Raw genomic sequence first — 27308 nt, 5'->3', positions numbered from 1 at the left:
TCAAGTTGAATATTTCGTTTTATTAGATTTTTTTAACAGAATTTTTTGTATAAAAATATATTCATGCTTATAGCAACAGTAATAACAATATATACAAGTAAAAACAGATACATGTATAATAAATGCAAATGACCGTCCCATTTTATGGATAAACATGCTGCCCCTGTTTCAATCAGTGTTATGAAATGCAGAGCTATGAAATGCTTTTAAAACAAACAGTATGCCCTATTTTCAAGACAGATACAAGTTCTGATATTATTGATACAGATATTTTAGAAAACAAAATATTGCTATACATTTGTCAATTGCAACATGTTTTTGTTTGATTTAGAACTATTTGTGCATATAACTCTATAATACACAGTTTGTTGATCAATGGTTCTGATTTTAGGTTGTACATGTTAAGTGATGCTTTTTAGAGATCATTTATATATGTAGATACATTGCATATAATTGAGTAAAAACTCAAAAGAGAAACCAATGGGAATTCGTGTTCATCTTGGTTTTCAACAAGAGACTATACATGTAAATGCAAAACGAAAATGCAGGTAATTATGCATGTCCTCAACATATATAGCAGTAAAAACACTGCAAAATAATAACGAAAAAGAGAGTTCCTGATTAACAAAGTTAAGTGAATTGTGTAGCACTTGATACTGGTCAGTTTGTCTGTAGGAATGGTTTCTTTGACTAGAATCCGAGGAACACATGGAGACAATAAGAAGACCTTTCACCTTTCGGCCCACCCCTTAAACATCATACGAACACATCCGGAACTTTCTGTAGACGCATTTCCACTGGATATTCGTCAGCATCAATTGTGTAGCTACCCGACGTTGTCGTGTCATCGTCGTCGTAACCCGTGGCAACACTATCTAAAGTCTCGTCTACACTGCGTGCTGCGTATATTCCACTAGCGAAGTGTCCATATGACGGAACGGACGATGTGGGACTCCCAGCCCCCTTTGGCTGATAAAATGTCCGTACGTGAAGTGGGAGGTGGTGCAGTGTGTCCCCCATCAGGGGGTACTGCTGTAGTGACACCAGATTCTCGTACAGTGGGGGTGACTGGGAGTAGGGGTGGTGGCTATACTGGGGGGTATTGCTCAGGTGTGGAGGTGTTCCTCTTCTTCCAACTTGGGAGGGGCCACCAAACTTGCTGCGAATGTCATCTGTAATATGAAATATAAATTCATCAGTTACATCATCTTGACAATACAAATGAACAAAAATTATTTTTGATGTGATGAATTACACTTGATCATTATCAATTTTACAATGAATGTTTTATGGTGTTGCAGTTTTCTGAGGTAATAGCCAGTAATAAATATTCATTATTGATAATGTTTGGATATTGCTGTCAAAATCATTGTGTTCAAGAAAAATATATTTACAGCAATATTTTCACAGGGTATGAATCTTTTATCATTTTTTCAAGTCTTCGTATTTTCAATACTCATCATGAACTCTCATATACATTTCTATTCAGCTGCGCCTGAATATGAAACTTGAAACACTATCCCCTAAAATTAATTTCCATGTTTTGATGTTGTTAAAAATGACTCCTTACAATGAAATTGGACCCCACAACATTTCACAGATGCCTGGTGTAAACATTCAGGTTTCTTCTTACAAAAAATTTGAAGTTACTCATGTGAGCAAGAGAGGAATACTGATTTCCCATCTTATATAAAGGAGAGAACATAGGGAGAATGGAAAAAACCATAGTGATGCAGAGTTTTGAAGTAGCCTTATATATACCGGTATATACAAATCATAGCGTATATAAAATCCAATGATAAGTACACTGTTTGTTGAATGAAAATGAATCATGTAACCACCCCCTACCCCTCCCCCATTACTTCTATTATACCCTACCTGTGTTTTGGGTGTGAGACATGTACCCCCTCTCCCTCCCCCAGCACTTGTATGATACCATACCTGTTTGATGGTAGTGCGACTTGCAACCCCCGCCCCTCCCTCATTACTTCTACGATACCCTATAAAATGACCGTACCTGTGTGGTGGGAGTGAGACATAGTACTCCTGGTCTCCCCCTCACTGATCCCCACCCCGCTGTCTGACTGGATTGTCTCCCCTGACGTATCACTGTGATTGTCCGGTCTCTCTTTATTATACTGAAAAAAGACAAGACATCGTAAGTCATGTTCATCTTAATGGTGTACATGTACATAGACAGTTTATCAATGACATATAGAATTGTGTAAACAATGCGGAAAAAGTAAAAACTTGTAAAGAGACTAGATTCGGTGTTCAGTGTGAATAATGATATTGGCAGAGTGTGCCTAGTGGTCAGCTAGCCCAGTAGTTCGTACCAGTTCCCATCCTGTTAGATATTCAAGACAGTGCTACACTATTGGATGTCTGACAGTACTTCTCCAACAGTCAGGTGTCTCTTTGATTCTGTCCTCACAAACAGAACCTGACACCAGAAACTAATGGCCTGGAAAAATCTGTTCCCAAAGAGGACTCAAACTCTGATAACCAGATAAAAACTCAAGACATTGTGCCTTGATTGCATCCACTAAAATTTCAGATGCATCGACAACCCAAATAGGAAGCCATTTTCCAGATCATGGCCGATAAATTCAACCTGAAATCTTGTGAAAAAGGCGGGTAACCGAGCAGGACGGAACAATTGTTCTTTTTTTCCATTATCTGTTAATGTGTGGTACTGATCAGAGAGGAATAATCAAAGTACTGAAAGTACTGAGAGACAGAGGCATCATTGCAGGGGAGATTAATCTTATAATTCCAAGTATTGAAGTACTGTCGTGTCGTGTTTTTGACTATGACGTTATATGGGGAATGTTTTGCTCGCTTGCAGTGGGAGGACCCGTTTAGCAATGCCAGTCCAGTCCAAAAGGTTTGGGACTATTGCTCTGAAATTAGAACAGGGAAGCCTTTAGACAATTAAAAGATGACGTTTATTGTTGCAGGTCTCCGATTAGAATGACCAAGGTAGGGTAGGCTATCTCAATCAGAGACCTGGGCTTCCCTGATCTATTTCAGCCAATCAAAATTTAGATTCTTTGTTCGGACACAATTTTGGTAAACACACATAGACTGTTCAAGAATATTAAATATATCTGTCCTTTCTGATATATTTCATTTTATCAAATAAAATAAACAACATGACTACTTTTGTATATTTTATTTGATAAAATGAAATATATCAGAAAGGACAGTACCGACGGGAGTTGATTTCATCGATTGATATTTATCTTGAAATCAACGATATGTATAATTTCGCATGTCAAGTAGTTTCTTATTCGTAACTGAATAACGCATATTTTCATAATATGAATTTTCGGGCTTTTCCGACAATTTTAAGAATTCTAGGAAAACATCATATGAATCATGCCGCGTTATATTTTAAGACAGAATAAATTCCATCAAACTATGTATTAGTATAATGTAAATATTTCTGGAAAATTATATGGATCCAAGCAATATTTAATTATAATAATATTTAAAGCTTCAGAATGCATTACATCGAATTTATCGATTATTTTCGAGAACAAGGTCTTGTCTGCAGCGATGATATGTGGTTAGTTCCAAACACAGTTTCACTTTCGGTTTGCCAGAGTAACTGCATACTTATAGGAGAGTTGATAAAAATCAACTCCCAAAAATAACAATGTTTTTTTTCTTCTTCAAGTTTTAAGGTATAGAAGGTTTAGAGTATCAATTAAGAGTTTGTAATACTATATACTACAGGATAGAAACTACTTTGCTAACATATTCACGCTCTTTTATGGAATAAACAAAAGCAAATTACAAACAAAAAAATATTTTGTTAGTTAGTACTATACCTAATGATTCACAATATATACTAAAATTTATGATATATAATCAATAAAAACTTTTGAACAGTGAATTTTTTTCATATGAAAAAAAATTGCTCATGCTTAAAAACCCCTAATGTTACATGTAGGTAATACATGCATGATCTCAATCTCGCATAGTTGTTGTTCTTTTTCTTTTGCAGAATGTACGATTCGATTGTAGAGAGTGATCTAATATATTTTTAAGCGTTTCAAAACAGTTATGAAGATGAAATATTCATATATAAGAGACTATACAGCTCATTTTGCACAATTTTGCTCAAAATTACCGTTGATTTAATCATTTCAGGCGGTCCAAAAAGTAAATATTGCTAGCTCAGCCTTTTGATCAACAGCTTTGCGCATCAACTATAAACATTTCATCGTTACTTTCTGCTAGGGATGAAAATATTACGAATTTATACAGAATTTACTAGTGGTGTAAGCAAAATTTTAGAGATATAAATTTAGAATTTCGGAAAAATATTTAACACGCAATTGCGAGATTTTATTTGCTGTAAAAAGATTCAATCTTTCAGTATATGGACGACTTCTATTCTTTTGTCTAACTATGTTTAAAAAGGGAAATATCCAAGATAAAGAGAATTTGCTGTAATATCTCTTTAAAGCTAAATATAAAATAATATACCGCGGTAGATCTTGTAATACCCCGTACTTCACTTTTGATAGAAAATATGTACATTCTGTCAAATGTTTTTACATTTTTTCAGGCAAAATTCTCTTATCAGCTTGCAAAAACTCACTGACTTCCCAACTTACTTTGAAATCGACAGCGCTGGCCATGCAATGCAGGATTAATTAAGCTTCACAGCACGTGGCCTGGGTACTTAACCTATGCACATGCACATATGGGAAGGGGGGGGGGGTTACGTTAAAGGGTGTAATCTGGATGTTTAATCTATTTGTTTCACTATACTTATAGTAGGTTTAGTATGCAGGCCAAGTAAAACTAAACTAAAATATGCCATGCTACGATCACAGTTGTCTGTACTTAATTGGGGGAATGCTCAAGTTCACATAGCAGTGGTTCAACTTGTTGAATAATCATTTTATTGGATCGATGCCAGGGGCGGGAGTGTAGCTAAACATTGAAAGATATATCTCCGCAGGAGATTAATTGATAATGTGCAAGTAATACACGATACAGACTAAGAACCACGCCGTGTTTATGCATTGAATCTCATAATTATTCAATATTTCGGTCAACACAAGATGGTTCTTGAGGAATCCTCATATTATTTGACGTCACGAACAGGAAGCTGTATAAAAAGTATAAATAGCCACTAAACGATTACACACCATTGCTATTCTTAAACTCATGCATATTCATACTTACTTGGAATTTGACATATGGACTAAAAGTTTCGAGAGAAATTATGTTTATTTATTGCAATATGTATAGTTCTATTTATTGTTATTGCAAATAAGATATTTATTTCAACAATAATATTGAAATATGAATCCCAAACGAATATTGCAATTTTTGCCGCTAGGTGGTGTCCGTCAAATCTTCTATCGACGTCACTTGTGAGCTGACCGGTAGCAATAGAGGAGGCTCATAGAGCCTCCGTCTAAAAAAGATAATGGCGGTGCGTTTCTACATATCTCCATCCAAATCGCTTCTCCTTAATCACTCATTATAACAGAGTCTTTGTTTACGACAGAAACAATGTTGCGGCATTTAAACATTTAGTGCACCTAATTTCCGTGTTATTTTTTCTGACACCACATCACAGAAGGAACTTGCATATAAGGAGGGGGAGGGGGCAGGCTTGAGTGAAGTTAAACCTCTGTTTGTCAGAGGAAAATAAACCTTTCAAACAGGTGTCAGATTGTTAACTATTTACTTTTCAAAAGATATAAATCTATAGAAGTTCTGTACATAACAATACTACTTTAAAGGAAACCACCCAAAAACTCCACTCATCTCTACGATTACAATGCCTCTTGGTTCCACGAAGTCCGTTATCAAGATTCTTGCCAAAGATGTGTTGTCAACAAATTTCTTTTGGCCAGAAAAAGAAAGAGTGACTACTACATTATTTTTTTGTTGATAATGATTTCTATTCTTGTAATAATGCACCCTGGTGAAAAGATCATGTGAGTGATTGTTTGAATGAGTAAGCAGTACAGGTCATCAATTTTTTTTTAAAAACTCTAAACTTTTATTCTTCTACAATATGTGCATAGTTATTTGAAGGGGGGAAAAGGAGAAGAAAGGGAAATAGAAAGATGTTACAAAAAAGTTGTGTCCAAAATATCTATATTTCTTAAAATTGAATTAAGTCCTTCAATCCCTGCATGGGAGTAAAAATATTCTGACCACTTTTTCGATATTCCTTAGTTATTACATGGTAGTAAATGTTATTACTGATGTTATTTTTGTTTGTTTGTCTGTCTGTGTATTTACCTCTGAACCGCTTGGCCACTGTTTATCATGGGACTGAACCAGTTTCTGGTGAAGTCTAATGGAGGCCATTCTGTTTAACTCAGACTGACGCAATTCGTCATTTGGCGATTCACTCCTTCCTTCTTTATCTATTGTGTTTGAAGGGTCAGGTAACTGCAAGAGATATGAAAACAACTTTTTAATATTTATTGTAACATACAGAAAAAACAAAACCTTGAAATCATGAAAATATCCTATGGTAATTTTTGAAGAATTTAAATAAAGAATTATAAAAGGCATATGCTTAAACATGCTAATGATTTCACTATGATACACTCAATAAAAGTAACACACATTTTTCGTGTTGGTCAATCATTCATAAGAAATCAATTTTTGCTTTATAAATATTTTCAGTTTAATATCCTGCCCTATGGCCAACCATGTGTGTTTATGAAAACAATAAAATACCCATCTATCAGCAATATACACAAAAATTTTTAATTTCAATACTTTTTATTTTGATATCTCTGTTCTAAATTTCAATGAAGTCTAATGAACTTGACATGTAAATCCAGAGAACTCATTTTAAAATCTTGTCCAGCCTAGAGGTGTCTTAATCTCGAGTTGACTGACATCTAAAGAGTTTTTCCAATCTCAGCTCAAGAACCCTTGATTGCGAACATATCCAAATAATTAGACCAGGTGAAAACTAACAGTACTAGCGGAACAATACAGCTGTCATATGTATAGATAACTATGTTACTCAGTCTTACATGAATGTAAAAGACCTCTAGCTGTGAACATAGCTTAGTATCCCCCTCACATTACCCCTCTTCAAAATGTCTATCTTTCCCTTCCTCTATAAGAAGCTCATTTTAATGACCACAGTGTTTGTAAGCAGATTATCATAAGTATTGGGGGAATGGGGATTACTATAACAATGTTTTTATTTTGATCTGATCAAATTATCAATATGCTACCAGGTAAACCTAGCAGTCGTGGAGGATTTAAATTTGTTTTTTCCCTAATTAATGGTTTTAAGAAAGATGTCATTAAGAGATGATTGATCTCTTTCTTCAAACACTCTCAATAGGGGGTTGACATGTTAACAATAAGTGGAAATATCTAACCTATTCTAATGAAAAAAAAAGAATTGTCAACATTACCCATTTATAGTACTGGTAAAATTATCTAATCTAAAACAAATTACAATCCATTGCAACTTGCTCAATTTTGCAGAAACTTTTCGCTTAATTTAATACAGAAATTACCCTTTATATATCTTAACTACCTTTTTTTTTTTAATAAAAGAATTTGTCATTTTCCCTTCTTTATCAGTTAAAATGCCCTAGCCAAGTATTTCCAAAAACTCTCATTTAAAAAAAAAAATGAAATAGATTTAATCAATATTCTGTTCATTCATTTTTTTTTCAGTACCCTATTGCATATTCTTTGCCATTTGAAATAAAGGAAAGCCAATTTGTTCAAAATTTATAACAAAAATCTCAATTATCCCTGATTCATGAACATACAGATCATCATTTTTGAAATTTTCTTAAAATGTTTTTTTATGCTAGTAAAATATAGGATATAATTGAGATAAGCATAAGTTTGGCATAATTGTGAATACACGTAAAGTTTAACCTTTTTTCCCCACTTAGCTACACAGTATACAATTATCTAAGCTCTCTCAAAAATTCTAATGACACCGGTGAAGTGATAAAATCCATATTGCAAATTATTCACCTGCTTTTACTCTCATTTTTCAAGTTCAAAAATTCATTGCAACTTGTTGATAAATCGAAAACCTATTGTCATATTATGTGAAAACGAGATAGTGAAATTCAACACTTGGTTGCCTTTATTTGCATTTTCCGGCCATTTCATACTCGGATGAGTCCAGGGTTAATATTTTTCCAGTTATAAAAAGCATGTTCTGGGTGTTAAAAGTGTCACTTTTTGCCTAATGTGGCCTCAAGGGCATAGCGGTTCATTAAGGACGTCAAATTTATCAGAAAACGGTCTGGGTGTTACTGAAATCTTGTATTTCTGAATAACAACAGATCACCTAATCTGTAAAGACATTGTACCCCAGGATACACATCTGTTTGAATGTAGAATTTCATTTCCACATGCACCGCACCTTAATCTATTTACTTTTTAAATTCAAATCATTTTGATTTTGAAATTCAAATGTGATAAGTTTTTTGATTTTTTACTTTAAATCATAATTTAATACAGGCATATCACTCTTTCTTTTGTAACTTCTACCAAGATAAATAAGCAGACCCAATATTTGATATCAAAATGAGAGAGAGAGAGAGAGAGAGAGAGAGAGAGAGAGAGAGAGAGAGAGAGAGAGAGAGAGGGGGGGGGATGCCAGTCTGGCTAACTGATTGTTGTCCATTTTTTTAATTCAATGTTTAACTGATCACAAAGTTAATCTGATGATAAGTATTCTGTTTGCCCATTATCCATTTTGTTAAGAGTAGCTAGTTTACTTAAAGACAAGCCTTACATCAACTTATCAGTTTAGCTGTGTCAACAGAGACCCAAAGCTTGCACACAGTAATAGTAGGACTCTTATGATCACAGAAAAACCTCTGTCCTCCTCTCTTATTACAAAGGACCCTATGTTCTCCTTAAATTGCATGTCCCCTGATAGTTTTTTTATACACTGGGTGTGATTTTCATAAACTGGCAACTTCATCTGCGTCAGTTTAAAGGGAGGGACTGCTCTTTTATAATAGAGGAGGCCCCTCGGAGCAATTCTTTGTCAAATTCAATATTCCAATGGTTTTGGAGCCAGAGCTAATCTGTAATTTTCTTTTCCACAAAGAAGTGACAATGTGTATAAAATTTTTGAATTTTCTATTTCATAAGCTTTTCAACTCCCAGCTGACTTTATGATTTTTCGTATAGACAAGATTACATAGCAGAGACATTTAAAGGCAGTATACTCCCAGTTTGGAAAACAGTTCACAATGTGGAATCAATAAACACATTTGGTGTCCGGAATTGATTTCTTGACACGTGAAAAGGAAATAAATAATCAAAAAACGGTGCACCATTGAGGAACCAGACCAGCAATTTACACACCATGTTGAAAATTAATTAACAGCTCAAAATGTTACTTATGGACTACAGAAATATTTTTTCTATTTTAAGGACCCCCTGTGATTTATCCTTAAATAATTTCTTGATTGGTTTCACATTTCTTTAAAAATAAAAACTCCCACAAAGCCACCACTGTTTAAGAGTTTAAATGATACTGTTTCTTTTTCTGACTGAAGATAGTTTGCAAATTGAAAGAATGTGCCTTTTCAGAAACTGAGCAAATATTTGGAGGTATGTTTGAAAACTTTGGTTTAAGTTTTGGTTCCTTTTTATTTAAGATGATAAGGACAATTGATACAACAGCTTCTAAGTGTCTTACCTGGTACATGTTCTGGCTGTTTCTTCTGCCTCCCCTGTCTGTTTCATCATTGTAAAACATGCCAACATTCTGTTCAGGGGCCATATATTTGGGTGGAGGGTTCAAATACACTTTGGGACAAGTATTCACACGAGCTTTAGCCTCAGCCTGTGCATTTAATTCCTTTCTTTTTAAATCCCTGCGCCTCACAAAAAATATGGTCAAAAGAATGGAGATGGAAAGAACAAGTGTGACCACTACCACAGCTACCACGATCCTCATGTTGAGTTCATCATCTTCTGGGGAGTGCGTAGACACAGACGTGGTGACATTTGTTCTCAACACCACCAGATGCAGAACTGCATAGTTGGTCAGCGGTTTGACCCCTTTGTCGGACACAGCTATTCGGAGGAAGTAGCTGTTCACTAGACCTTCATGAATGGACCTAGCAACAATGACTTCTCCTGTCAAACTATTGATGTTAAAGATGTCAGAATCATTTCTGCCAGCAATAGAGTATACCAGAGTCTTATTCTCACCCTCGTCTAAATCGAAAGCCTGAATCTGGGCTACCATTGTGTTCATTGGTGAATTTACGGACACTTTGACCGTATCATTGGAGGCATTGGGGAACACAAGAATGGGTACATTGTCATTGGCATCAGTGATGTCCACTTGCACTACCACTGAATTCCTGTTGGGAGGGTAGCCATAATCCGAAGCAATAGCCGTGAACACGTATTTGTTATTCTTCTCTCTATCCAGGTTTCCATTGACTAAGACTGTTCCATTGGGAGTCAGAAAGAAAGGGACATCTGAATGTTTGGGAAGGGAGTAGGAGATCTTGCCATTGTCCCCAGTATCCTTGTCAGTGGCAGTTAACTGGAGAACGGAGGTGTCAAAAGGCACGTTCTCCTGTATGGACGCCCTGAACTGATTCTGGGTAAATTCCGGGAAGTTGTCATTGATGTCCTCAATATCCACGATGATTGTGGCTGTGGAGGATCGTGGAGGGTCTCCAGAGTCGACGGCGTAAACACGGAAGCGATACTGAGGCATCGACTCTCTATCATACACCTTATTCGCCCGAATCCTCCCTGTGTCGGCATCCACCGTAAAATCAGCCCCAGCATCTCCGTGGAGTTTGTACTGAATCCTGGCATTTTCACCAAGGTCATTGTCAGTAGCCATGATTTGAATGATGCCATCTCCTGGATTGTTACCCTCTGGAATCTTAGCTCTATACTCGGCCTGAGAAAACCTGGGATCCTGGTCGTTTTCATCCGTGACCTGCACACGGAAACTGGCATTACAACTCAGAGGCGGTGTACCTATATCCTGGCATGTGATGATTACAAAGTGCTCGTCCTGCCTCTCTCGGTCCATCGGTTTATCCACCGTTACCTTGTACTCCTGGACCTCTAGTTTCTGCAGCGTGAACTGCCTGTTACTGATGTTACAGCTGACGATTCCATTTGCCCCAGCATCGTTGTCAATCACTCTGATGTGAGCCACCACAGCTCCACGGTTGGCATACTCCGACACTTGGGCTCGATCGGAATCTGTCAACAAGTTGATCTTGATTTCAGGAGGATTGTTACCAGAATCTTGCACATGGACATTCACAAAGGCCTGGGTCATGAAGGGTTGTTCCCCTTTGTCATATGCCTCAACAATCAATTTATATTTCTCACTTGGCTCATATATCAGCTGCTTAGCAATTTTCAGTTCCCCTGTGTTTTCATTCACAAAAAACAATTCCTGGACTTTTTCTGGCTGGTTAGTACTGATTTTATACAAAATTTCACCATTTCTGCCCGTATCTCTGTCCGAGGCTCTGAGCTGCAGAATGGTAGAATTAACTGCAATTTCTTCCTTGACACTCACATTGTAATTGGAATTGTCAAACACTGGACTGTTGTCATTGATGTCTTCAATGGTAATATTTACTTTCATCATTCCGACCTTTGGCGGGGACCCTCCATCGTAGGCCAGGACTTGGATGTCATAATGGCTGGTCTCCTCGCGATCCAGAGAACGATTGACTACCAGTTTAACGGACAGACTGTCGTCCAGATTTTTGTAGAAGATGACGTCAAATGGAGTACCATCTGGCTTCACTTCATACTTTTTGACTGAATATTCTTCACTATCTTGGTCAATGGCTCCATCTATAACAAAACTTTTGGAGACAACAGCACCTTCTGAAATCTTGAGATTAGTTGTTGAAGCGGGAAATGCTGGTGTTTTATCATTAATATCCAATAAATTTATCATAACTTGGATTTTCTCAAAATAGGATCCAATTTCAGACTGAACGGCTATTTCTAATGGAATTGTACAATCCTCTTTATAAGGACATATTATTTCTCTATCTAAATTCTTGGCTGTTTTGATATCGCTAGTTTCTGGATCTATCGCAAAATAATGAGTTGGCTGACTTAGGAATGAGTATTTTAATTTATCTGTTCGACTTTCATTATGATTGTCTCCGAGTCGGGCGTCCACGAAAATGTTTCCAAGTGTCACGTTGGCCCCCTGCTCTTCTGTGATATTGTATACGATATCAACACTTCCACAGCAAGTCACGAAGATCAACAGAATCCACGAGTTTCTCAGCACTGAGTCCATTGTGGCTCCGTTTTGTCAAGCTTCCCCTGGTAACAAAGTGTCAAGTACTTGATTTTTCTCCATTAAAATTAAGATTTTCCACTTTTCGCTAAGCACGATCCACTCCAACCTCGGCACCCTAAAGCGAGAAAATAACACAATCTGTTCAATATTGACACTTGTATTTATTTCCAAATTGTAAAAGACTTTGTAGAAATTAAATACCGCAAAGATAACACAGACATTGATAAGACTGCCAGTAATTAAACTTCAATATTTAAATCAAACATTGGTTTTAAATAATCTTAGATTGAGACTCACAAAAGTATTCTTGAAATAATTAAACCAATCAGTTGGGAGATTTTTCCTTTAAATGCTTCAAAAATATCCTGATTAGCCTTATACAGAAATTCGAAATTATACAAATATTTGTCTAAACAATATAGATCTACAAAGGAAATGGAAATTGTGTCTGAAAATTAATATTCATAACCCAGTGATCAGTCTGATTTAAACCTGAGATATATTCCCTTTCCTACTTTTAATCTTCCTTTGATATCTGTGTTTATTTTTTATTTGCCACATGAACTGTAAAATTTTTGTTACATCAATTGCCTTGGGCTAAAAATTTATAGCATTTCAGTGTGGGGATTTTTGTGAAAATTGAAAAATAAAAATATTATCGAAATTTTGCATTACTTCTCCAAATCTGATATAGATTACCACTAATAAATAAAGTACGCTTAGGTTTTTGTATTAGCAAGTTATCCATGCATCCATGCTATTTCCGATTTAACTCCTGTTTCACTTAAAGATGTCAACTTGATATATTTTATGTTTTATCTGGCAAAACTCTGAAGACTCGTTGATTTGATGTATATCCAAGCCATGTCCTTCTCTATAATATTTCCTAACATCATCACTTACACATCTCCTTACAAGAGTAATGTTACACAGAAATGAGATCTCTGGCCTGACAAATGTTACACCAGTTACAAAGTACCAAGGAGATATCCGAGAATCTTACATATGCCCCCCGCAACACCTGGCTAAAATGTAGAAAATTAGCCCAATTACCATTGCTCCTCATTTTACAAAAACTTTTCATGGAAATAATTCTACACTCAGAGGCTTAAAACTTTTGGCAATTAAATCATATTAAGATAAGCTTACCTAAAACATTGTCAATCTGTTTTTCTCCTCCAAAAATGATTTAGAAAATAAAAGTCCACACAAAAACAAGCCGAGATTTCATTTCTTTCTACGTTTGTTACTTATACTCATTATTTGAATACTAACATAATCAACCTGGATTTCCAAACCAGAAGCAGATTAGAGTCAAGATCAATAGAACTAAGCTCCGCCCACTTTACAAGAAACAGCCAATCACTGCCTTGCAATGCCAACAGGTTAGCCTATCAATCAAGTGTATTTTACCTTTTTCTTTCTCTCTCTTCAAGCCTGCTCACCTTGTAGGCTATCATCAAAAGCACCCTGTAGTTGGGTTCTGCTAATGAATGGTTTAATTCCTTTCTCTAATGACAGTCACAAACATCCGCGACACGGGAAGGGGGTCACACAGGCACCAAAAGCCGGGGTACAAACTGTAAAAAATTAATTGTTGTTTGTTAGAAGTTTTCACTTTGTAACAGAGCTTGTAATGTATCTTCACAGTTCTGTAATATTACACTGATAATTTTCTTTCTTTCTTTTTTTTGTGTGCACCAAGACCTCATGCAGATAAGATTCTCAATTTTGTGGGAAATTTTAACATTTCTTTGTTCACTTTAAAAAAAGAATGAAACTGATATGATTTAAATGCATGTGAATTATGTGAAATATAAGCACTCTTTAAATTAATTGTTAAATCAATTTAATTAGAACTAAACTCAAGTTAAAATTTCTTAATTCATGCAAAATATACAATTTTCCTTAATCATTTATTCAAACTGAAATTTCAATATTTATAAAACGAAAAAGATTTTTATTTTCAGATAAAGACTTTTTTTTAAAGTAGCTATTTTAAGAAAATTGACTAAAAATTCTCAAAATGCCAGATTTCAATCATTTCATTTTAAAACTTAAAGATATACGTCAAGAATTATAAAAACAAAATCATCTGATTGCAGACTCCTGCCAATGAATTTAAAGTGTAAGAAAATTGAAGCTACCAGGGTTCCAGAATTTCCAATTAACCAAAATCTCAAAGTGTTTGCAGTGCCATTTCTGTAAGTGTAAATATAATCAGAGGACTGAATTGAACAGAGTCACTTGTACGGGGTTTTGAAGGACCCACTTTAATGAAATAAATAAACCAATTTACTTATAAGCAGGTAAACAAAAACAGTCTTTCAGGAATTTAATTGTGTTAAATTGTTTAAATAAAATTTGGTGAAAGTCAGCATTCATGGTCACATTAAAAGCCATTTACCTGCTTAAATGACCACGATGAGAAACCTTTTCGGACCATTCAGCTCATGTCATGACACTCTCGATAAAACAGACAATAATTCAGCGGGCAATGAAATTGACGAGAATTAGAGAAAAGTGTGACATATGAAAGGGAGTAAGTAAACTCTTAAATCATTGTTTGAATATCCAGGTGGCCTCCGAGTTTCACCTGATTACATAGGTGTTGATGTCCATAAGTAAAAGTTATTTTTACTCTTTCACTGGAGGGGCCAAGAATGGTCACCTTCCCCAGGGCAGGTGTGAAAGGTAAATGTTGCTGGTCTGGTGGATAAAAAGCAAAAGAAAACTTCCAGATAATGAGGACTGGATTGGGAGAGAGACATTGACTGTTGATCAAGAAACATTACTTTCTTAATCACACCCTTTCAATAGATCTCAGATATATACAGCTGTGCCAATATAGATTTCTCAACCCTGTGTTGAAATTCTCTTCTTTTTTATTAACACAGCTTCTGAAAGAAATGCATGCACAGTTAAAATCCACATCATCCTCTTTACAAATTAAAAATATGGATTTATTTTCAAGCTGCTCTCACTTCAGAAATAATATGTTGTTTTTTTTTTAATCCAACTGTCCCCCATTTTTTCTTTTATGCTGCCACTTTTAGTACCTCATAGGGGTAGAACAATTGAGAGATTGAAAAAAATCTCCAAGCCATAAATTTTTCAATAACTTGCCAAAAGATACTAAATTGTTAGACACAAAAGCAAAATATGGTCATTAAAAAGACGGGTCTTTTCCATCAAATCACTGAATTACAGCTGGAATTGGCTACATATTCAACTTTTCACCTCATAGACCATATTCAAAAGATGAAAAGAAAAGTCCTCTACAAAAATTTCATTTGAACTTTCCCCATGACGGAGCAAAAATTGCCAGAGCCATTTCATTTAGGATGCTACTTTGTCCGTCAATGTTACACAAACAGATATAAAAACCCTGCAAAATGCTTTAGCTTGGCTCATCCCCAACAAGAATGGAACCCGCAAAATGCTTTGTGGCACAGAAACTACTTATTAGTCATCTGGTTAAGGCTTTAGACCTGTATCATTCATGCAGTGTAAATCTCTTAATACGGAGGTATAGGAAAAGCTGCTAATCTTGATGCGAGGAATTATATCCGTGAACAATTCCTTCCGTCTCAACAAAGGCTAACTCTACCAAAAAATCACCTCGATATCAGATAGGGTGACAAAAGTTCTATGAACCAGTGCCACATACGAGAATAACATTTATAAGATCTGGTGATAGGCCGTAACATTGTTCATGACTACTCAAAAAGAACCTATAAAATTATCACAGTTTTTATAAAGCCAACACAGGTCCTTAAAGTTCAATTTTGCAGTTTATTGTGTTCCAACAGGTATTGTTTCATGATCAAAAAGCCAAAACACCAAGAAACAATACCTGTGCGACTGAACCTGTCTAATTAAATACAACCTCAAAATAAACAGAGTGGAATAGACAGTGTACAACACCTAAAGAGGAAGAGCCTTAAAAAACAAAATCACCATTAAATTTGTCCTGACAGAAGATATTGTGACACACAAACACTTTGAAATACACTCCCTATTTCCCCTCAGAACAATTGAAAAAAAAATCAATGACTTGTCCTGATTGAGATTAGTGGTTTTTGCTGTTATTGTTGAATTGGTCAAATATATAAGCTCATCATTAGAAGGATAATGCAAAACCTTTTGTATTGGGTCCGTCTCACCTATAATAAGCAATAAGTCAAATAATACACCTATATCTGGCACCTTTATATAAAGTAGAAAGAGTATAGGAAAAAGAAAATCGGATACTAGTCTAGTTCTTTAGGGATCTTAACAAAAGTGGCTAGGAAAGAATAATCTTGCAAGAGGAAGCATAATCGACTCTACTTATCGGACATTTGTTTGTCTTGGAAATCTGTTTTGGCTTTTTCTGCATTTTCTGATTTCCCTATTGGAGTGAGAATAAGCCCTTAGCTTGACAAATGCACTCTGTATAGGCCATGGTTGTATTGACAAACGGTTTAAACAATTATTTCTTTTAAGCTTATCACTGCAAGGTGAATCACTTGTCGGCAATGCAGGCTTTGAGATTTTACCTTTCGCTCAGACTCATTTTTCTTTTATCATGCAGTGATGTAATATTGGCCGACCACTTCAGAAGAAAACTCCCTTATCCCTAGCAACAAATAGTGGACAATCACCCAGTATCAATATCAGGAACTAAATATCGCAGACGTGTGCCACAGGTGGAAACAATGGACAGGTATTTGAGTCTGGTCAGTGAAAGTGGCGGCCCCTGGGTGCCGTCTTGTGAAGAGAATCCAACCCTGATAAGACCTGTCAGTATCGAGTTCCGTCAATCGGGCCACTCTACTGTGGCCTAGAGACTGGGAGCTCGCGGTCAATTGTCCATCCCTCCACTTCCTTATAATCAGCTGATTACAGGTGTGAAATATACTGTGTTAACATAGGTATCTTTGGAGTGAACCTGATACAAGTGTTTACAGACCACGGTTGGTCAAATTAATTAAGATGTCTCATAAACTGACAGTAGAACACTTTCATCATGAACTTTCACCTAGGAATTCAAATCAAAAGATTTAATACTCTGACAACATCATGTAACTTTTGAGTAAAGATACCATTTCAAAAGGAAAGATTTATACTCATTTATTTACATGTGTTGCTAAGCACAATGCAAGAGTCCCAATACACTATGTGGACTTCAAAAACAGCGAAAAATAATGGACTTTTGAGCAACTATAACACAGTGACCCAACCTTATTATCAAAATAAGGTGGACTCTATCTAACAGCAAACAAAAGATTGGACAATAATTCCCTCAAGTAAACTTTTCATTTTCTAAGGTAACATTGATTCCAACAGTAATTCCTGCATTATCTCTGTCTTTTGGCCTGTACATGGACAATGTATGGGTTATAAGGAATTCTAATTCCTCCCATCGACCTAACCCTATTGTTTTAGTTTGCTAGGCAAGCCGGGAGAGGGGGTCTGCTAAGCCTACATGAGCTTCATGTTTGTTCTCTGACAAATCCAGTTTGATCCTCGACTCATGAGAGCAATTTTAACACCTTGAGATTGCAAATTATTGATGGGAATTTGAATATTAGTCGATTTCCGCTTTGCCAGGTGAAAATGAATTGTGGGTTTTAATTGACTACATTGTTGAAACAATGAAGGGATCCTAGTTTCCAAAACACGAGAAAAATAGCACATGGCCATGTGTCTTATAAATTTGTCAGTGCAATTTTCTTTTATGAGCAAAATGCCAAAATAGATGACATACATGTACAATCTGAATTCTATCTACACAATCATATTACTAAGCAATTTTTTCCATTAAAAATTAAATATAAAACTAACCCCAAAGCTAGCTATGATATTATTTTCTTCTACATTTTGAATATGTTATGTACATAACTATTATGTCGAGATTTTTTAAACTAAAAAACGGCGTAAAGGATAAAATGTGGCTTTATTACAATATAATGTAATTATCTGCACCAAATTGTTGAAAAAAGTCAACGTAAGCAAGTTTACTTTAAAAAAAAATGAGAGAAAACTCTACTAAAATCCATAAAGAGATTTTTAAATTTAAGTTAACAAAGATACACTAGAATTACATAATTTTTAGAAAATTTTCTTCTGTCATATAATTGAGCCATCTGACACATGCCTATCTGTAATTTGTCTCCATATAATTGATGTGGCCACAAATGAACAGTTTGGGAATCCTTTAATCCAGCAAATCACTTACCCATCTACTTGAGCACTGTGCTGATCCTTTTTATTCCAGTGAACTGGATAATTTCAAATTATCCTCCACTATTCTGTATTGCACGCAAGATAAATGTCTCTACATGCTCATTCAAGAAAAAGAAGGTTACACAACCCAAATAAAAGATGCAATCTGTGACAAAAAACACAGTTTTCAACATTACAGTCATAATTCTAACACTTCAAAGGTACCCCAAATATTTAAGAGTTAATAAAAACATAGACAACACATAGCCCTAAGGTAGTGTTGATATGAGATACATGCAAGACTTAATTATCACAAACATATTGACCATCCATCATAACACTACAACACAAAGGTGTAAAAATTTATATCAAGCCTAATCTCTCAACAATTAATTCATGTAGAAGATGTGAAATTTACAGCTTTGTACACTTAAAAGGCCAGGTCTGCCTTAGGCAAGAGTTGTCCACCCTGACCAAACATACTTTTTGGGGGTGGGTGTCTTTGATGTGAATTAAACCTATTTGTAACAGCTAGAATCAATAATGATATTAACACCTCTGGTAGCTCACATTCTTAGCAAAGGAAGTGGTACCAAGGGTTTTGAAACAGAAGGAATTTGAGAAAAAATTCTCAGAGGACTGTCATATCAGACTTCATTATTGTAGCATTAACTCTCTGTAAACATAGGTGTTTCAGGGCTACTTTACCAGATTTTCTCTTGACAGGAATACTTAAGTTTCATCCTTAAAATATGATCTGCTGTTGTTTTACATAGTTTATGAACTTTGTGAAAAATAAGAGCCTGAGAATATGCAAAATAACACCTCTAGCATTGTATTAATTGGGGTTTCATTTCCTCTTAGCAAAAGATGAAAATATCACATACAGAATGATAAACAGGTCAACATTCAAAGAAATGAGTTGTGTGGCATCCCAATGTACACATGATAGCCACTTCTATTTTATACAGTTTTCATCCTAAAGGTGTAAACATGCTGAAGCATTGGTAAGGATTTTCTCCTCTAGGGCCCTACTGCCCTTTTTGTTTTTGAAGGACAAGATGGCATCGGTCAGCAACACAAGCTTCCCTTCTTCCCTCCCCACAGGAACTCTCCTCAACTGTCCAGCCACAATGGCCCATCTTATGCCTGGGCCCAGGGCTCTGCCTGTAGAGGACCGACTTGCCAATTAGTGAAGTATCTCTTTCAGTGTCCTGCTGTGCTCCCCATACCTCTCCGTGAACAATAAGGACTTACCTGGGGCCCTTAATGATTGTTTGTTACTGTTTTTCTCTAGTTTTGTACAGGCTGTGTGGATGGCTAGGGTATCAGCAAACACAGTTTAACCAGACAATTATCTGTGTACAAATGATACCCTCACCACCTTCAGATTGTCAGTGCAAACACTAAACAGAGATAGCAGCGATTAAACAATGTGTACGAAACACAGAAAACAAGTCTGCTGCAGTGCAGGTTTTTTTCTTATTGCAACATCAGACTCAGTGGCATATTTTCAACCTTTTAACCATTTCTCAATTTCAAATGCCTGGTAAAAACAAGTACAATTTGTACTACATGAATGATATTGAATGTGAACTACTCCAAGAGAGAGAGAGAGAGAGAGAGAGAGAGAGAGAGAGAGAGAGAGAGGAGAGAGAGATTATTGATGTATATAACCTTCTTTACACAAAATAAATGACCTCTATCATTTTTAATCAAACACAATATGATTTGAAACAAGGAAACTCTACTGTATAAATGCCATCAAAGGTTTAGACAATGTAGAGCAAACAAAAACTTGTTAGCTTATGCAAATCCATCTCAACCACCAGGGATAAACTCCTCAACAAATTTATTTATAAATTTCACCATTTGCTACAGTGGCCAACTGTTTATAATCAACAGAGCTTATGTGAAAATAATATAAAGCCACCCAGCTCCAGTACTCAGGAACTGAAGGGGCCTCTCAAGCCAAAGAATTCCCTACAAAGTCCACCCTCAATAGAGGGAGACGGAACATAACCCACGGACAGAGGCAGATTAGAAGCTATCAAACCGCCATCTATCATCATCTCTGTGACAAAAACATGTCACCTCGTTAAAAATTTACACCATTTTAAACAATTTGAGAGTTCAGAAGGTCGACTGATAGATGGGGGTTCCTGGGCCTTTCTTGCTCCAGGACGAACGAGAAGATTACCACGCAGTAACCAGGAAACTCCTCCCTTTCATCTTCTACTTAGGCCTTTAAATCGAGAAAAAAATTCAATTTCAGCTACCTACTGTCATGGCATAGATAAGAATTAAAAGGAACTGCAGAAGACTACCAGCAATTGACACAATTCCTAATTCATTAAAAGATCAGGAGATGAAACTACTCCTGAATGCCTCTTTGGATAAAGATACCAATAGTTATAATGTAAATCAATATAGAAGTTATACGACTCTGAATGTGATATTGCTATCTAAAACAAAGAAGTTTGGTAAGTTCTGCAACACAAAGGTTAACATTGCAATAAATTTCAGGCTCTGTTTCTTATACATTGTGTCATTAAAATATCATAAATATACATATATTGTAACCTATCAATCTCAGAATAAGTTGATATAGTGCAATCCACCATGGCCTGCTAAGAATCTCATCAAATACATTAATAATCATCGAAATTTACTTTCAATAAAGGTTTATCACATCTACAATAATTTTTGATGTACCAAACAAACCCCAGCCTATATTAAAATGTACTAAATAACTCGCTTTTTGAGATACATTCAATTTGAATTTTATTACAACTTTATACTGAAAATAGATCTCTTGATCGTCAAATATACCAGCCTGATATCAGAATATTGTTTGATTGTGCTGCCCAGGGCTTAGTATTTATCATAAGTGTTTCTATAGATCAGATTCTAAACCTTTGAATCAATTTAATGAGAATCAACACACAGTAAAAAAATAAAAATAGCAACACTTGTACATGCAGAATGCATGTAAACTGAACTACCAGGCCTGTCTGCACCCTGTGCACATTGGCACATCTGAGGTGAGTACAATTTTCTGTTGACAAGATGCCGATCAGAACAGATCCACAAACAGGCCAACCGTTGGTCATACTGACATGTGATCAGCCCTCGGCCTTGCACATCAAATAAAATCGCAGTGTTCATCCATAAAATATGTAGATGAGACCAGTAGAATAGCTCTGTGTCCCAATACACAGACTGCCCTTTCAGGTAGAAATTGTCAGAACAATAAGATATTAGCAGATAAGAGGGTTTACTCATTACTGATTTGTGTGTATTAATCTGATATAAAACCGTAAGGTCTGGTCCTAAGACCCAGGGCCGGAGGCTACACAGTGCCTGCAATGTACACCTGGTGGCCAACGAAGTACCAAATACAAAGCCTTATGTGAAGATCTAAAATCTTTGTTTAGTTTTTCCCAGCAGGATTACACTGGAGACTATAGGTTTACAGCGGATAATGACATTTGCACAAAACTTGATAAACAAGATGGTCTTCTACAAACAACATGGACATGATGTACTTGTAAAAATATCAACCAAGAGTAATACCTTCATCTACAATGATTATGCCCCCTTACCCCCCCCCCCCCCCTTACCCCCATTCAATAAAATGGACAAGAAGATGGCTTACCTTTTGTTACTGTATCACATTTCCTAAGTCCCTTCTGTGTCTGGTGCAGCTGCTTCACAATTTGACCGCCCTGCTGCAATACAAGTAACAATTACTGTTATCTGGAGTGCAGTAGAAATATAGGACAGCTGAGAACTTCAACCAATGAAGACAGTCAATAATGATAACTTATCAACTCCTTCAAGATATAGGCAGATAAACTGTACACAGACATTTATTTTTGTCTTGCATGTTGATAAGGATTTGTCATTTCAATTTTATTATTTCTTTTAATTTATATTGATCTATGTGCTACACTGGTTCTCCTGTTACATAACACAGCAGATTTCAATGGGATTTATTTCAAAGAGAACCCGCAGATGCATTGATATCATATGGGTGTAGTGTACTGTATCCATGGCCAGAAGCACTTTATCAGATAGAAAAGTACATCCTTTAACATACATGGGAAATGATTTCTCCTCCAGAGGTACATAAGTATACAGCTAAAACATGTACGTGCTAGCTGGTATGCTTCCCGTAAGAATAAAAAAATCTATGCCTATTAATTACATCTAGGGTACTCTAAAATTTACAAATAAATTGCATTGCTGACTTTGAGGTATAGTAAATCATTTTATGTATACAAGTATAGTCACTAATATGGACATTAGTTGACAATGAAGTGTATGAACTTGTATTTCAGACTGACCTAGCTTGCTTTGTTGACCATACATGTATCTATGACTCAAGAACATGTACTAGATTATTATTGTAACATTAGTTCTCCTTGAAGTTCATTACATAGTAATGCATCCTACAAAAATTCTTGCCTTGTTGACCTTCAGGTATATGAACTTGCATGCATGAACTTGACCTCTTGTATATCTCTATGACCTTGCCTATGACTGGAATTGCCTTGACAGAGCTACACCTCATAAATGTTCAAATAGAATAGTGAGGCAAAAGTATCAGTGTTCGAGTAATTTCATCACAATTAACCATTGCATGGTTATTTTTAACATTTCTACCTTTCAAAGTGTATAACAAGTGGTCAATGACTTGATATCACTATATAAATTTCACTATGTGCAATAAAGTCTTGTACAATGTACTACTCACTGTATACAATTATAGTTGAGCATTGGATTAAAATACTGTTGCAGATCAAAGAAACTTGAAATATTTTGTATTATGTACTGCCATATAAAAATGCAAGTAAGCAACATTCAACATAAATTATGTATAATAATAAATGTAGATCAATATTCTTAAAGAATGCAAGTGGTTGCATGGGTAATTAGATGATTTATTCAGTAGCCAGTCCACTTTTAAGGAGGTGCAAATCAAATTTGTGAATTAGATACATTAACATCAATGCTTGAATTTCTCCCAAAGAAAACTATCTGTAACACCTAAAAAGCAATATATATTTTTAATGTTCAAACCGCCTCCCTCTGTTTGTATGTATGCACCTCACTGATCTTTAAAACTCCCCTGTGCTGTGGGGGAGTTGTAGACTGTTCCCAGTTTGACACAGCTTATCTGGGGTAAATCTGATACAGTGTCAAGAAACCCTACCCAGGGATCCATTACCACTACCCCTACCTCCAATAAAAAAAATAAAGGAAAAGGAGAATAACTGTTTATTGATCAATGGTAGCTAAGCAATGCTGTTTCTGACATGCCTGTTGTATCATAAATGTACAGTTGGGCCTTAATTGTTGGACCACTCTGACCACATTGGTCCCACTTTGTTTGATAAATTTACAGTGGAGCCTTGTTAGTCCACACACCTCTGGTCCCAACTAAATCCATTTGATTAATAAGGTATCCAGATTCTGTAAACCGGCCAGCTTTTATTTGGATTTGTGAACCTCAAGATCCCAAATATATATCTTGCTTTAAACCAGCACTTTAATTAATGTCTCATCTTCTATTTTTTGCCAATTTAACTTAACTTTGTTTGATTAGGAAATAAGTCACAGTAAACCACACCTCACTGGTAAATCATGGAATAAAACTGTCCTGGATATAAGTTGATTAACAGTATAAACAAATCAACAATGTTTGAAAACTTTACATCTTTGAAAAATCAGTTTCCTTCAAATTTCAACTGGAGGTTGATGCATCAACTAAAGCCTATATAAGAGTTTTTTTTTTATTTTATTCATTTATGTCCTCTCTTTTAGTCATCAATTTTATTCAGTTTTATAAGAGTGATTAAACATACTTGGAATTGGGAAAAATTGTTAAAAAATTAATTGTAATAGAATTAGTGATGTATTTTCTTTATCTTTGACCCTACCCCTCTCCCTTTAACAAACAATAAGATTTCAATTTTGCATGTTGGTTTCCTTTGGTAATTTAATTTGTACCCAGGGAGTAAAACTAGACATAATCATGGATATCTATAAAATCTCCTCAAACTTAGTAAAACATTTTTATCTGATCTCAAAATCAGACAGAAAAAGGGGGGAGAAAGTTCATTTTTACGCGTTCATCGTTAGGGAATTACACAGGCGACTCTGTCCTTATATCGACTCAATCTCTTGTTAAAGGTATATCAACAGAGCCCATCAGAGAACTCAAACTGAAATATCATCTCAATGATTGTATGGACACAAGCAGGCAACTGGAAAAAAGTGGAATTAAAATCTAAATACATTTTTTTTTTAGTAAAAAAATTCTATCTCTGGTGCCTTGATGTTACATGTGATTAAAAAGAAAGGTTACAAAACTGATCTAGTGTGTATCGCTATATGAATTGGCATAATTTGATGGCTGCAACAGGAATATTTAGGTCTGGGTCCTCAGGTTCTGTAATTTTTTTTCCTCATGTCAATAGGTCATTTAGAATAATAACTCTGCAGGATCGAATGACTAAATAGTTGTATTAAGTAGGTTTGAATTAAAAGAAAAACAGCTTTGTGGAAGAACAAATCAAGCTGTAATTAAAGATGAATCAAGAGAGATAAGAAGTTACGATTTAAACCAATTGTATCGTGCAATGCGCAATTTAAGCGTCCCCTTATTTTTTTCAAATTAAAAAAGAATTCCCGAGAAGATTGCTTAAAATCGATAGGTGTTAAATTCAGTGAGATAGACTGTGAAATCACACTTAGTCGTTGATCTCCATCAAATCAAAAATTAAATCAAACTTGATAATAAGCCCAGGTAGAATGTGCTCTGCTGGGGTGAACGTGATGGTCTGGGGCCCCCAGAAGTCATTGTAAATGGGGACTCAGGTATGAAAACTCTACTGTATCAATCAAGACCTATTTATCACCTTCATTTGAAAATCATCACATGAAAATCTGATATTAAGTGGAATTAAACCTTCAATAAGATTAGGTAAACCTGATAGCTTGAAGGGAGCTCTTTGGCAGAAGAAGGAAAGAATATATAGATCATCACAGGTTGACAGGTTGAGGATATTCCCGACTGATTTCTAACAATAGTTTTGTCACCCTTGGACTATGATGCATGGGATATTTATATGAATTACCTATAGTGCTACAGTTAAAATTTGTACCCCTACTGAAAAATATATGATTTATCATAATTTGAATATTTCTGAGATCTCCCTAAAATTTAATTCATAAAATGAATAAACTGTAATACAATTACCATGAACTATACTTGAAACAGCATGTTAAATAATATAATGAAAAACTCTGTAGAAGCGTAAGAATTTGAAAAAAAAGAGGGTAGACAGTAGGCAAAACACATTTGCACAACACGGAATGAAAAAATTGGGAATTTTATTCCCCAATAAAGATATAATTGAATGACATTCTCCCCGGAAAGAGAAGGACTATTTCTCAACTCAATTGGCCCACTATCCTCTTGTTTATTTAACACTGACTTTTAATATGCCACTTTTCAATTTACAAGTAGAAACGAGGCAAACATATCAATTTTCCCTGATCTTTCTTTGGTCTGTAGAGACGGGGCGCCTCATTCAGCTTAATGGGTGTTCCTTGTACCCATAGTTCTAAGTTTTCCAACAACAAGCCCTTTTCTCCCATCAGTGTCAGAAGTCACAATGCGCGAGAGCTGGGGCCGAGGTGTTTGTATGGGGAGACTGACACTCTGGGCGACATAAAACTGCACCATCAGTCCGGACCTTTGTCACAAGTCTATGTAATAAGGGAAGTTTAAGTAAGCAGCAAACAGAAGGCTACACAAACCTTGTCGTGATTTCGACGTTCTTTTAATTAACTTTCTTGTTTGTTTGGCTTCCACAATCATGTTCCCTGTCTGAAATTGGACAAGTATAATTTTCATTTGATAGTTTCCTTGCTTTTCAAAATTTTCTTACAATATATCAATATTTACATTTTATTTGCTTACAGTTATACATATACAAACAGAATCTGTTTTTTAATACTGTATGTATGTTGCTTACTTTTTTACAATTAAGTAAAGGAAAATTTTTAAAAGATGACTAGGGTATAGACTGAGGTATAAAAACTTGATTTTACAGAGCATTCAGTTCAATAAAAGCTGAGATCTTCTGTATATATTAAATAAATAAAATCAATATACCTTCGTAAAAAGTAAACCAGCATATACAAAGCAATAATGTAACATTTTTAAAAATCACCTTGAAAAAAGAAGGTGATCATTGAGAAAACATCAATCTAAAGAACAGCACAAGACATTTTTCCCCTCTGTATTCCTTTAATGAAACTCAACCCTTTTCAACACTTTAATGATCCTTGCTCTTCATCAGAAATCTATCTGAAGAATTCACTGAGATAGAAATTCCAATTGCCTTACCAACTCTGTACAAATGAATACAAAAATCTTACAATCACCTATCTGTTATGCAGGCCTTTCTTACCGACTGTTTTTCTAATGATTAGCAGGTGATCAATCTGCAGCCATTAAAATTTCGGCTATGTTATCTCCCCTTCCTCCCATTGTCAGTGCTGACAGCCTACCATTATTCTGTCAGTAGAAGTGCAGCTTTAATTGCACGCTTGATGTGGGGGATGGTTGCTAGGGTGTCATCATCAATGGATGAGAAACCAGTGGACCATGACCAGCAGTCGACCCTCTGTCATCATTCAGTAGCATTAGTGCTGATGTACATATAGGGTAGTGCTGCATGATGTTGAAATCAAATGACTCGAACTTCTGGAAATA

The 27308-nt window shown here is 35.6% G+C and overlaps 1 protein-coding gene across 3 annotated transcripts; it reads right to left on the bottom strand.

The window, feature by feature from the left end:
- LOC105338460 (protocadherin-1) lies at positions 1–27308 on the bottom strand. 3 transcript variants are annotated; one of them, XM_066075094.1, is made up of 8 exons: positions 27004–27308; positions 26348–26417; positions 22176–22248; positions 13721–13887; positions 9695–12422; positions 6280–6432; positions 2018–2138; positions 1–1172 (listed from the first exon to the last, which is right to left on the bottom strand). In XM_066075094.1, the coding sequence occupies exons 5-8, from the start codon at positions 12302–12304 to the stop codon at positions 757–759; spliced, it is 3300 nt and encodes a 1099-aa protein (XP_065931166.1). In that variant the 5' UTR covers positions 12305–12422; positions 13721–13887; positions 22176–22248; positions 26348–26417; positions 27004–27308; the 3' UTR covers positions 1–756. The 3 variants fall into 3 exon arrangements, with proteins under 3 accessions (XP_065931166.1, XP_011441905.3, XP_011441904.3); XM_011443603.4 differs by having other exon boundaries at positions 13753–13887; XM_011443602.4 differs by lacking the exons at positions 13721–13887; positions 22176–22248; positions 26348–26417; positions 27004–27308 and adding an exon at positions 13457–13616.

Source organism: Magallana gigas, chromosome 2 (genome assembly GCF_963853765.1).
Source record: "Magallana gigas chromosome 2, xbMagGiga1.1, whole genome shotgun sequence".
Lineage (NCBI taxonomy): Eukaryota > Metazoa > Mollusca > Bivalvia > Ostreida > Ostreidae > Magallana > Magallana gigas.
This window is presented reverse-complemented; position numbering and strand designations above follow the sequence as displayed.

Bases quoted from the DNA above. Each gene is read 5' to 3' on its own strand.
- LOC105338460 (XM_066075094.1), bottom strand. From the start codon at position 12,304: ATGGACTCAGTGCTGAGAAACTCGTGGATTCTGTTGATCTTCGTGACT. The intron at 6,433-9,694 runs GTAAGACACTTA...TATCTCTTGCAG, and splicing joins ACAGCCAGAACATGTACCAG to TTACCTGACCCTTCAAACAC. The intron at 1,173-2,017 runs GTACGGTCATTT...TTCATATTACAG, and splicing joins GTCTCACTCCCACCACACAG to ATGACATTCGCAGCAAGTTT.